Raw genomic sequence first — 12,344 nt, 5'->3', positions numbered from 1 at the left:
GGCAGCCCGGGGCGAGCGCCGAGGTCCCCGGCGCTGCCAGGGCCCGGTCCGCGTGGCGATCGGCCCCCGCGGAGGCGGGGCCCGCCATGACTCCGCCCCCACGGCCGCCCCGGCCCCGCCCCCGGACCGGCGGTGCCGTGGCCGCGCCGCGTCCCCGGTCCCGCTCCCGCACCGGGTCGTTCCTGCCGTGTCCCCGCTCCCGGCCCCGCCCGCGCTCCTCCGCGCTGCGTCGCCGGTGCCAGCCCCGCTCGGGGCCTTCGTGCCGTGGCCCCGGTGCCAGCCCCGGTCCGGGTCTGGCTCCGGCTCCTCCGTGCCGCGTCCCCAGTGCCGGTCCCTCACCCCGCGGCCCCGGAGCCAAGGAGGAGACGGCGGCGCGGGTGTCCGAGGCTGCTTTATGAGGGCGCCCGGGCCGGCGGGCGAGGGGAGGGGGCAGCGAGAGGGAGTCCCGGGGCGCCGGGCCCCGGGGGGTCGGGCAGGGGCGGGGACAGCCCCGTCCCCGCTGCTGGTTCCAGTTCCACGTGTGTCCGCCTCCCTCGGGGGGTCCCGGGGCTGCTCCTCGCCGGGGGCCGCGGGGCCCGGTCACAGGGCCAGCACGGGGGGGAACACGGCCCCATCTGCCGGAGACAAAGCGGGGTGAGGCGGCGGCGGGGGGCGCGGGGGACGCGGGGGGGCGGCGGCGCCTTACGCTTGGGGCTGCTCTGGCTGTCGGGCTCGGGCACCTTCCAGTCCAGCTTGCGTCCCTTCTCGTAGAGGCCCTTGAGCACCTTGCGGAAGTCCTCGGGCTCGGCGCCCTGCGGGCTCAGCTCCAGGTACTTGCGGTAGAGCTGCAGCGCCGTGCGCGCGTCCTCGATGCTGTCGTGGGTCTCCCCCTGGATCTTCAGGTCTGCGGGGAGAGCCTCGGTCAGGGAGCGGGGCTGGCGGGGACCCCGGGGGGGAGCTACCCCCACTCCTGCCCACTCCGGGATGCGAGGGTTCGGCCACTGACCCAGGAAGTACCAGGCGAGGAAGCGCAGGGAAATCATCCTCTTCCTCGGGATGTGGAACAGGTAGACGGTGTCGATCACCTGGTCCTTGGGCACCTGGAAAGCAGAGAGGGTCCTGCTGCCAGCGCTCGGGGGCTGCTGCAGGGGGGGTGAGCCCCGGCACTGCCGCCAGCCTCGCGGCCCCACCCCGAGACCCCCACGTCCAGGTTGAGGGAGGGGGGCTCGGCACTGTCACCATCAGGTTGATGACACGGAAGTCCTTCTGCAGCCCGTGGCCCACAAACTTGACTCCCACGTCAATGAGGAAGCGCAGCTTCAGGTAGGTGGATTTGAGAGTGGTGAGGTGCTTGGAGGAGATCTTGGCGTCCAGGTCTCCCGGCTTGATCCCCGAGTACTGGGTCAGGTAATCCACCACCTGCGGAGACCAGGCCCATGGGGGTCTGCCCCTCCCCGATTCCCCTGCCAGCATCCCGGGGAGGGTGCTGTCATTACTGTGGGTGCCCCTCCGTGGAGCGGGAGGCAGAGCGGGTCCACGTCCTCCCTGCAGGGCTGGGGAGCTGCGCCAGGCCAGGCAGGAGCCCCATACCTGCTCTTGCGTGGAGATATAGTCGTCAATGAAGGGGACGCCCTCGTTAGGGCCCTGCCCGCGCACGCACGTGATCCTGGCCACCGACATCTGGCTGGGCTTGATGGTGGATTTGGTCCCGTCGCTGCGCAGCTCGGCCTCCTCCTGCAACGGGCGAGAGGAGGGAGGGAGAGCTTGGTGACCGACAGCTCCCGCAGTCCCCGCGGGGACCGGGTGCATCCAGAGGGGCTGCCCCTGCGCCCCGTCCCCTGAGGCCTGACCTCGTTCAGCGTGACAAACTCAGCGTCCAGCCCCACCAGGTCACCCGCCTGCGGCATCTCGCTCAACATGAGGGGGATGAAGGTGGCGTGGCACTTGCGCTGCTTGCGAGCCAGGGAGGCCTCTGCTAGCAGCACGCTGGCTTCGATGGGGTTCTTGACTGCAGGAAAAGGGGAAGGGAGATCAGCCACAAGCCGGCGTTGCTGGCCACATGGCCACTTCCACCCCAGACACTCACTGACGAGGTTGTACTTGGCGTTGAGGTTCCTCCGGGCATAGTACAGGATAGCCGGCACCTTCCAGCTCATGTCAAACTGCACCGCCTCGCACTGCAGGGAAGGGGGGACAGTGCAGGGGCAGCCCGGCGTGAGGCGGGGTGCTCCTGCGTGCAGCAGGAAACCCCCCTCCACAGGGTCCCCACAGCCACGGTCTCGCCTTGACACAGGGCCGGTGGCACTGCCCCGAGCACTCACCTTATCGACAGGCTCGATGAGGAAGTCGTTGAAGAGGTACCACTGCTGGTGTGTGACTCCCTGGGGGCAGAGGCACAGGCACTGCCTTAGGGGCCCCCCCAGACAAATGCAATGACTCCTCTACCCAGTTACCAGGGAAAGAGGGGAGTGACGATGCCATGTGGGAACTCCCACCCTTCCTGGGACACTGTGGGGAAATCCCTTCTGGCCTGGGTGGTGATGATGCGTACATGAAGCACTCGGGCTGGACAGGCACGGTCTCTGCCCGACTCCTAACCAAAACTCCACAGAGATGCAACAGATAAGAGACAGGGATGCAGTCTTGACACACTCTGGGAACTCCTGGCTTGGGCATCTCCACCAGACAACAGGACTGCCCAGACCAGCCCCCTTTCCTCGGGAAGGGAGATGACGTCCTAGCCCTTACCTGGAAGCACAAGGACAAGCTGGCAACATGCCCGTGACCCAGGAGGAACCAGCCTGAGTAAATGTGGGAAGAGTGCTTCTTCAGCCCTTCCCTCCCCGTAAGGTGCCCAAGCAGCACTCGGCTGTTGAGCAACACCCGGCACCTTCAGCTGAACGCTCAACACTTGACTGAGAGACCCAGGAACGGGGCAAGCTGTGGGCCAGAACGCCTCGGCCAGGCAGGACTCCCAGGGAGCAGGGCTGCTCTGGGCAGCCTGTGGGTACGGTGGCTGTGGGCAGGAGAGCACCCGTCCCGCAGGGCTTCTCACCTCCTTCCTTTGGTGGTAGGTCTCTCCCACTTTGATGTGCCCCACCAGGCTGCCCCCCGTGCGGGAATCCAGGATGTGGACGACGGTGGCCATTAGATCGTAGACGTAGACCGACTCGGGGTCGTCAGTCGGGCTCAGCTGCAAGAGGAACCGGCCCCCGGGGAAATGTCTGAGCCCTGACTGTCTGCCAGGCAGCTCCCAGGCCTCCAACCCAAACCCCAGAGCTTGGCCATGCCGTCTCACCACCAGCCCAGAGGCTTCCATGCTCACCCGAGGTGTCTCCAAGGCAGCCCCGTTATCTCTCGCCCACACACGCTCAGCAGAAAGCGGTTCTGAAGCAGTTCTGCTCCCGCAGCCTCACGTGCACACAACCACGTAGCCCCAGAGGGATCTCATCAGCCTTTACCTCATTGCTCTCACTCCAGTTGCAGACATCTAGCTCCTTGCTCTTGGTCAGTCTCATCTTGATGGCGTGGGGGATCCAAATGTTCTTCAGTTCCTCCACAGAAGGATACGAATGCCCCGTGTCGGGGTTCCCCAGCTCCTTCCTGCATGGAGAAGGCCGAGTCGGAGGAAGTCACGAGATGTTGTCCAGGCCAGCTTCTCCGGAGCAGGATCCCCACCGCCCCACCCGCCAGCCTATTCCTAAACCTTCCACAGGACAGACAGGGAAGCCAGAGCTGCACCCCTTCCCCGCAGCTGCCTAGAGCAGGACCCTGGGAAAGGTGGTCACCTAATGTTGGCCAAAAAGGGCCAATACACGGTCCTGGGTCTTTTGTCAGTCTGAAAAGGGAAGGGGAATGAGGGCTGGGTGCTCAGAAGTGGATCACAAGGTGGGTCACAAGGGTGATGCTGCGCAGAGCACCCATACAGGGTCACAGTCTCAAGAGCAGCAATGAGACTGTTCCAGTTAAGAGCCCACAAAGAGCTACAGACAGGTAGATTATCAAATTATCATTATCAGATGAGAAATGGCCCTGAGCTCTCCAAGGCCCAGAGAACAACCCAGAAGGCGTCACTGCTCAGAGCTGCCACCCCAGGAAGGGTCACCTACCACTCTCCAAGAGAGATTTCTTTGCCTTTGGTGATCTCAAAGCCTCCTCTCTTCATCATGGCTCTCTGAAAGGCATACTGGCAACGAAACACAGGCAAGCGTCAGCGTGCAGTGACAGGCCGGGCTTGGGAACACATGGGTGACAGCCAGGCCAGAAGTGGGGAAAACACAAGGACTTTAAACTCGGTGACAGGGAAAAAGACAGTGAGGGAAACCCAACTGTCCGCCCGCTCTCTGCTGGGCTTGTGCTCTGGGAAGCGGGCACTGCTTTGCTGCTCCTAGGTCCTGCGGGACTGGGGGAATGAAAGAGTGACTCTACTGCAGTCCCGTCAGCTTTGTCATGGCAGGAGATCTTGTCTTTTCCAACTCCAAATGCACGGCTCATGCTACAAGCATGACCAAATACCAACATGTCCTCTGCAAGCAAAGTAGGGTGACGCTCGAGTGGAGAGCGAGAGACTTAGAGACAGCGAGACCAGAGTGAAAACACCTCCGCAGAACTGGACACGCAGCAAACCCCGTGTGCCAGGGAGAACAAGCCTGCTTCTGCCCCAGAGTGTCTCCCCCACCTCAGCCTGTGTCTTCCAGAAATCTGCCTCCTTGGAGCTGTTCACCTCACAGTTAATGACCAGGACGTCCGGCAGGCAGCGGATGTTCCGGGTCTGGACCTGCAGAGAGAGCAGGAGATGGAAGCTGGGCAGCACCGAGAGCCCTGGAGGGGCTCAAAACCGGATTTGGCACGTGCTCCTCCAAAGCCTTTGCCTGCAGAGCTTCCTCCCCACTGCCTGGCCGGGTTCCTGGTAGCTCGGGGTACTGCAAGAGCAACTGAGGCAGGGAGCAGGCTGCCGCGTCAGAGCAGGCGTGCTCAGCTCCCGGGGGGTTTACCTCTGCCCCCTACCCCGGGGGGATTCAGCTGGGGTCCGCGTGACCTGCGAGACACATTCCAGTGCTCGAACAGCCCAGGAAATACCCCACACCGCTCCGGCTCACCATCCAGGCCAGGAACCGAATCTCCAGCATCCGCTCAGGAGGTTCCCCACTGACTAATGGAGAAACTGCCCCTGCTCAGCCGGCGGCACAGGGCACTCACACCCTTCTCCCACACCCCCTCGTAGCCCGTGAAGCCTGACGTGCTCGCACCCCGCTCCCGGGCTCACCGTAGGCTGGTACTTCTCACAGTTCTCGCACCAGGCTTGCGTGTTCTGCTCCAAGCAGATGCTTCGCTTTAAAATTTGGGCAAACTCATAATCTTTGACTGGCTTTTCTGAAGGGAGAAAGGAGAATAACGTCACCTTCCAACACACAAATCTTTACCAATTTAGCTCAGCCAAACCTCTGGGGTTTTCCTCACAACCACCAGTGAGAAGGCCAACCCCCAAATCTGCCTTTCTGTAGCCAAAAGCTCGGCTGGTTGGAAACCCACCACTAGACCTCGGCTGCCGGCTCTGCTGCAGCCGGGGCCAGACCACTGCAGAAGCTCCTCACTGCAGGTGTCTACCACCCGGAAAAGTCACGGCACATCCATACAGATAACAAACCCCAGCCGGCCACGGAAATGCAGCAGCGTTAAAGGTGCCAGGCCCTGCCCTGCCCGCCCCTGCCTGTTACCAGTGCTCTCAGGGTAGGAGAGGGTGAAGAGCAGCGTGGAGGACACGCGGACGGTTTCCTTGCCGCAGCGACACATGCTGCAGTTCTCCATCTCGCAGCTGAACAGCTGCCCGATAACCGAGTCCCCCGAGGACCCAAAGCTGCTGGAGAAAAAAGAGCACCGGGGTTAGCAGGATCCCAGCAATCCCTGTGGAGCGGGGCTGGCTGGTGCGGTGGGCTGAGCACTGGGGACCCACACATCTCGGGCTGCACAAGGGCCGTTCGGGGCCAGCACCCAGATTCCAGCAGCTCTTGGGGAACCAGCCATCAGGCTTCCAGAGCCAGTGACCTCTGCACTGCCCCAACCCACCCACAGAGATTCAGCACAGGGTTCAAAGCCGGCTGTAGGGGCAGCCTGCAGCGCTGCACGTTCCCGTGCAGCCCTCAGGGCAGACGTGGGTGGCAAGAAAGCTCCTTCCTGAGGGATGGATGGGACCTCCGGGAGCCAGCCCCCCCTCCCTGGCTTGGTTACTCCCCGTCCTGTCCCCAGGCTGGGGATTTACCTGCTGCCCGCTCCCCGATATGCCTGCGGTCCCTCCTGCTCCTGGGTTTCCTGGTGCAGCTGAGTAAGGATGAAACGGTTCCAGCTCTGAATCAGCCGCCCCAGGTTCACCTTCCCTGTGGCTTCGTCCGAGTCAGCCAGGATCAGCCCCAGCGCTGAAGCCTCTGGGATTGTGCGGAAAGCCCGCAAAAAGTTGCTTCCCTGGGGATGGGGCAAGAGTGGCATGTCACCGAGGTCAAGTGACAGGAGTTTCCACGCTGTCTGATGCCATCACCCGAGGACCCGGCACCACCCGGCTCCTGCTCCTCTGCGATCTCTCTGACCCTTCCCAGGCAGCCCAGCCCGCTGGCCTCACGTCACGCCTGGGCTCACCACGGACCTGGCAGGGGTCTCCTCGGGACAGGTCCAGCATGTGGAAGAGCAAGCCCAGCTCACAGCCCAGGCAGAACTCCTTCTGGCACAGGTGGTTCTGGACCAGGCAGCGGACCGGCTCCAAGAAATACAGCACCTGGCAGGGACGGAGCAGTCAGGGGAGGTCTCGGGGGCCGCGGTGGTCTGGGCAGGGCTGGGGCGTCTCCCACCTGGATCATGCAGTTGCAGTAGGCGTTGGGGATATGGGGCTCCAGGCCTGCAAACAGCGTCTTGTTGTAATGCTTGAAGTCAAAATCTTCCAGCCCCAGCTTGGAGTATTTGATCGTGACCTGAGCAGAGACACAACGTGTTAAACAGACACCTTCCGACAGCACGGGACACCGGCACAACGCCTAGGTGCTCCCCACGGAGACGTGGGCAGGTGCTTGGGCCCAGGCGGGTCCTTTGCCCCGGACAAGCCCAGCCTGGGGACTCCCAGCCAGCCCTCCTCCGTGCCCCAGAGCAGCCCCGGAAGGCCACTACCTTCCTGTACTTCTTGGCCACCATGTAGAGGTGTGGCTCCTCTTCCCGCCCAATCGGGGACTCAGGGACTTGGCTGAAGCTGTCGAACTCATTGTCTGTCTCTTTTAACCGATAGGGAATCTGTGAGGGGGAAGAGAAGGGAAGGGAAAAGCGGCTGAACCCTGAGGCGGAGTGAAGCACCACGTACTGAAACAAGCAGCTCCTGGGCTTTCCTGCCTCCCCGAATGAGCAAAGGAATAAACCAGAAAGGAGTGGGGCCCTCCCTTAACCTGCACGAGGCCTCCACACCTTCCTTCTTACAAGGGACTTATCACTGTGGGAAACTACAGTGGCGCTGCGGGCAAGGGCGAAACACAGCAGTGTTTTCCCAAGGGCGAGGGATGTGCCATAAACCTCCGAACCGGACAGCTCAAACCTTTCCTACCACAGAGCGAGTTATCGATAGAACTGGGATTCTGGCCCGAGGGGGAGACTCCAGCCCTGCCCCAGGGCTGGCTCACCCGCTGACGCTGCTCAGGAAAAGCTGTCGCCTCCAAACTATACACCTGCCTCCTGCAACACCCCAAGCCAGAGCATTTCATTCCTCACCCCTGTCCCAAGCCCTGCAGAAAGCTCTGAGATCGTTCAGCACGCAGCCAGAGCTCCATCCCTCCCCAGACTGCAGACCTCCGCTGCTGGCAGGAGTACGCCACACCCCGCACAATCCCCTCCTGAGAGTGGGTACCTGGTTGCGGAGCTTGGTCCTTGGGTTTGGGGCATAGCCAATGAACCCCACTTTTTTCATGGTGCGCAAAATCTCGGGATCTACCGGAGGGGCTCGCCTGCAAAACACACCGCGAGTCAGAGGCTGCTTTGTCTGGCAGCGTCATTTGACCAAGGGTCTCGCTGGGTGTGCTCAGGGACCCACCAGCGGGTCACAAGGGTTTCCCCCGTTCAGTCCTTCCCCCGGGCTCATTTTCCGTCACAACAAAACACCTGGGCTACGCCAGAACATGGCGGCAGCGCTGAGCACAGGCGTGTTTGGGACAGGGCTCAGGCAGAGGAAAAACAAGAATTTCCACACAGGCAGAATGCAGCCAGGATCCCACCGTGATCTCCCCGTCAGGAAGACGGAGGTTTGACCATACCCTACCGCCTTCGGACCTGCCCAGCCACTGCACCTCAGGAGTTAAGCTCCGCCATGGGGAACTTATCTTGCATTTCACAGGGCATGTGATGAGGAAGGGCAGCGCCAGCCACGAGATGGGGGAGCAACAGAGCCGCTCTCCTGCTCCCAAGACCCGGGGAAGGAGAGGAACTCTGCTGGGGCCAGCTTTCCCATGCTGGTTTTCACTGGGAGAGACTGGCAAATTACCGGGGTGCCGGGGCAGAGTTGGCAGCGGGCCAGTCGGAGAGCAGGGTGTCGCTGGTCAGCGGCACGGGGATGAGCGAGAGTGGCACAAGGTCCTGGTTCCAGTCCAAGTGGGGCAGCGTGTCCACCATGCAGGGCAAGGCAAAGTCGGTCTCCCGGGAGTAGGCGTTGAAGGTGACCTCCGGGGAGTCGGCCCAGAGGTGGACGCACCCCTCCGAGTCGCCGAAGGCCAGGGCCTGCTTGCTGGCCGAGACGTCAAAGGTCATGATCAGGGGCCCAACGGTGTTCACGTGGAAGATGTCAGCGGGGTTGGCGAGGCCGGTGGGCTCGCAGAACTGGCACTGACCTGCGCGAGAGGGAAGCGCAAAGCGACGTGGCACCGGTGACCCAGCACACATCTCGCTTACGCGGCCAACTCTATCCCTCTGGGACGTGGCCCTGAGCCTGGGGGTGCTGGGACCATCGCCCCGCTCTTGCCAGGGGAGCGGAGCCCGGCCGGGCGGGGGATGCGGCTTCGCCCACCTGTCTGGGAGATGATGGCCAGGCGGGAGGTGTAGGTGGGGATGAAGCGGAGGAAGAAGGGGTCGATGTGGACCTGCAGCGGCGTGGTGGCCCGCATCATGCGCAGGTCGTACACCTTCAGGAAGCGGTCGCAGGCGAGGCCGTTCATTCGGCTGGAGAAGCCGCAGGTCACCAGCAGGTTCCCGTGGACGTCAAAGTCAGACAAGCTGCCCGAGTACGCGTCGAATTCGTGCTCCACCACAAAAGTGCGCAGATCCCGCAGGGAGACCTGGGAGGGTAGGACGGGGGTGCTGGGTGCCACGCAGGCAGCTGCGGCTACTTGGGAGCCCCTTGAGCTCTGGGAAAAGCTGGGCACAACTCCAGGGTATCCCAGAGGGAAGGCGAGCATCAGCAGGGCTGCCAGGTAGGATGGGGCTGGTGTTACCTTCCCTGAGGTGTGCCCACAGAAAAAGAAGCGGTTTGATTGCCTCATGATGGTGATGCCGGGAACCTCCACAGTGTACTGGGAAGGAGGCAGAAGAGCGGGGTGAGCGGAGCTGAGCCCCAGAGCAAAGCACCTCCCTGCAGCAGGGAGCAGCCCCCAGCCCGGCCGTACCTTCTGCGTCTCCTGGACGGTGTTGAGGTCTATCTCAATGACGTGGTTCTGCAGCCCGCCAACGAGCAGCGTGCTGCTATCCGTCAGCAGGAGACTGTGCATGTCCTCGGACTCATCCATGCTGCGGGAGAGGACAGAGGACAGCCCTCGCACTCCTGCCCAGCTCGGGGAGGCAGCGGGGAAGGGGGCGGAGGATCGGCTCTCGCCCTCTCCCACATCTAGCTTTTACACTGCCAGCAGAGGGGCCGGGACCGTCTCCCCCAGCACAGGGGCGGCTCGTGGAGTCGGCACGACCCGCCTGCTGCCAGGGGAAGGCACTCACAGGTAGTCAAAAATGATGAGGCCCCCCCGTGACATGTACTTCAGGTTGGTTTTGGTCAGGAAAAGGACACCGTTCTCCAGGCTCTGGATCTGGCGGATATCGTCACTGCTGTTCACTTGGAAGGAGGAGTATCGCTCCAGCGTCGGGCCGAAGAAAGAGGTGGCGTGGCCCTAAAACCAGCCGGGGACAGGCTCGTCAAGACCCGCCCCAGCTTCACCTGGATGCGACACAGGCAAACGCCACTTTGCCCTGCGCCGGCTCTGGGTGGAGGCAGGCTATCAGCTGCCTTACGGCCTCAGCCAGCCTACGGGGCGGCTTCCCGCCCCCCGCATGCCCCGAACTGTGGAAGATCGTTCAGACTTTTCCCTTTCAGGCAGATACGTGCAGACACGAGTAAAGAACAAAAAGCTCCAACAGCCCCACGCGTCAGGCTGTAAAGTTACTGGGGAAACACCGAGAGGCTCATGCTCCGAGATGCATCAACCACCTCCGGGCAGAAGCTCTGCACCGGGGCAGCGCAACCCCGCTCGGAGCAGGACTCTCCGGCTCGGCCCCGCGCTGAACCGCTCTCCACCCACAGCCAGCTTGCCCCCAGCTGGTGGCAGCAGGCAGGCGTCGGGCAGCGAGAGCGGCGCGGTGACCCTCCCTGCCCCACTCCCGGAGCGGGCACCTACCCCGTGGTTCCCAACCCACAGCATCTCTTCGTGCAGGTCGAAATGGGAGACGGAGACGGGCACCCCCACTTCGGAGACGGCGGTGTGCAGCTCGCTGTACATGCCCTCCATGAGGTGCACCGACTCCGGCACCGCGATACCCTCTAACGGCACCCCCTCGGGATCCAGCTCCACGTTCTGCAGCAAGCTGGGGTTGAGATGGGGGTCCAGGACAGGGTCCAGCGCAGGGTGGAGGGGGGGAGCATACTCGGCAAGGGAGGGGTCGAGACCTTCAAAATTCATGGTGAAAACCAGCGTCTCCCTTTGAAACAGAAAAGGAACTAAGTTGGTCAGTCAGAAACACCAGGGTCCCCCGATTCTTAGAATCGGCGGCAGAGGCCCGGTGACTCCGAGGGATGGAAGAGGCGGCTGGAATCTCCAGCGAGCGTAAGGTGCAGCGCTCCTGCCGAGGACACCGGCAGCACCGAGCCCACGCAGGCAGCGGGGCCCGTAAAGTCCCTTCCCCGGGCCACACTCAGTGCCCCGTCACGGCCGTGAGCCGCGGGGGAAGGAGCCCGCAGCGGCCCCGCTCCCGCGCTGGCGTCAGCCCTGGCGCACCGGGCAGCCTCCCCCGGGAGCCGGACCCCCGCCTGGGCCCGGCCGCTCCCGGAGCTCGGGGCACCGGCCGGGCTCCCGCTGACCCCTCCGAGCCCAGCCCCGCCCCGCCCCGGGAGGCGCCGGGCCAGCTCCGCACCCGCCTCCTTTATCTCCGCAGGCCGACACCGAACCCACCGGCGGTATCGGCTGCCGCAGACCCGCAGCCGTTGGCGGCGCGGCCGGGCGGGGCGGGGCAGGGCACGGGGGGGGGCCCGGGCCCGGCCCGAGCCGCGGGCGCTGCGGGGCCCCCGCTCTCACCGCCGTGCTCCCAGCCCGGGGCCGCTACCCACAAGCCCCCGCGCTCCGGCCAAGCATCCCACAGTGCCCCGCGCCCCGGGGCGACGGCGGCCGTTACCCACAGCGCCCCGCGCCCGCCGTTACCGAGCAGCCGCGGGCGGAGCCCCGCCGGGGCCGCGCTCCCGGGCTCGTCCCGCTGCGCCGCAGCGGCCAGGCCGGGGCCGCCGCCGCCCCTCCCGCCGTCGCTATGGCAACCGCGCCCCCCGCGCTCCCGCCCGGTAAACCGGCCCGCCCCCGGGGCCGGCGGACCAATGGCAGCGCGGAGCCGCTGAGCCAATGGCAGCGCGGAGCCAATCAGCGCCTGAGCGAGGCGGGAGTAAGCGGCGCGGCGGGCGGCGTGCCAGACGGCGCGGCGGAGGGGACAAAAAGGCTGAAATCGGCCGCTGCGGGGCGCGGGTGTCGGGGCGGGGGGGGGGTGGCGCGGCGCGGCGCGGCCCCCGGGGCGAGGCTGGGGCCGGGAGAGCCGGGGGCGGGAGCGCTCCGGGACGCCCCCCGGTCCCTCCGCCCCCCAGCACCGCACAGAGCCCCGGGCGCTGCCGGGCGGCTGCGGCACCTGCGGCCCCGCGCCGTCCCGTGGCCTCCCACGGCGTCCCACCGTGCCCACGGTGTCCGCTGGCATCCCACGGGTTCCAAGGGACAGTGCCCCACGGGGTCTCACCGTGCCCACCGGAGTCACACAGCATCCCGTGGCATCCCACAGCGTCCCACCGTGCCCACGGGCGTCACGCAGCGTCCCCTGGCACCTCATGGGATCCCAGCGTGTCCCACGGGGTCCCAAAGTGCACCACGGTGTCCCACAGCGTCCCACGGGGGTCT

At 64.6% G+C, this 12,344-nt stretch overlaps 1 protein-coding gene across 5 annotated transcripts; it reads right to left on the bottom strand.

The window, feature by feature from the left end:
* Positions 1 to 377: 377 nt before the first annotated feature.
* Positions 378 to 11,723, bottom strand: PAN2 (poly(A) specific ribonuclease subunit PAN2). Of its 5 annotated transcripts, none has more exons than XM_072847206.1 (26): positions 11,613 to 11,723; positions 10,596 to 10,896; positions 9,922 to 10,091; positions 9,600 to 9,720; positions 9,429 to 9,506; positions 9,005 to 9,272; positions 8,486 to 8,828; positions 7,856 to 7,952; positions 7,132 to 7,251; positions 6,819 to 6,938; positions 6,617 to 6,745; positions 6,239 to 6,438; positions 5,697 to 5,839; positions 5,246 to 5,352; positions 4,658 to 4,756; positions 4,089 to 4,165; positions 3,441 to 3,582; positions 3,035 to 3,172; positions 2,301 to 2,360; positions 2,066 to 2,156; positions 1,830 to 1,987; positions 1,570 to 1,713; positions 1,219 to 1,398; positions 986 to 1,079; positions 720 to 883; positions 378 to 614 (listed from the first exon to the last, which is right to left on the bottom strand). In XM_072847206.1, exons 2-26 carry the CDS (start codon positions 10,875 to 10,877, stop codon positions 393 to 395), a joined length of 3,747 nt encoding a protein of 1,248 aa, XP_072703307.1. In that variant the 5' UTR covers positions 10,878 to 10,896; positions 11,613 to 11,723; the 3' UTR covers positions 378 to 392. The 5 variants fall into 5 exon arrangements, with proteins under 5 accessions (XP_072703307.1, XP_072703309.1, XP_072703308.1 ...); XM_072847208.1 differs by having other exon boundaries at positions 5,697 to 5,836; XM_072847207.1 differs by lacking the exon at positions 11,613 to 11,723 and adding an exon at positions 11,367 to 11,518.
* Positions 11,724 to 12,344: the final 621 nt, after the last annotated feature.

This window comes from Ciconia boyciana, chromosome 27 (assembly GCF_034638445.1).
Source record: "Ciconia boyciana chromosome 27, ASM3463844v1, whole genome shotgun sequence".
In the NCBI taxonomy this organism is placed as follows: domain Eukaryota; kingdom Metazoa; phylum Chordata; class Aves; order Ciconiiformes; family Ciconiidae; genus Ciconia; species Ciconia boyciana.
This window is presented reverse-complemented; position numbering and strand designations above follow the sequence as displayed.

Coding starts and splice junctions, on each gene's coding strand:
- PAN2 (XM_072847206.1), bottom strand. CDS start 10,877: ATGAATTTTGAAGGTCTCGACCCCTCCCTTGCCGAGTATGCTCCCCCC. Junction 9,273..9,428: donor GTGGGCACACCTCAGGGAAG/GTAACACCAGCC, acceptor CTACCCTCCCAG/GTCTCCCTGCGGGATCTGCG. Junction 1,399..1,569: donor ATATCTCCACGCAAGAGCAG/GTATGGGGCTCC, acceptor TGGTCTCCGCAG/GTGGTGGATTACCTGACCCA.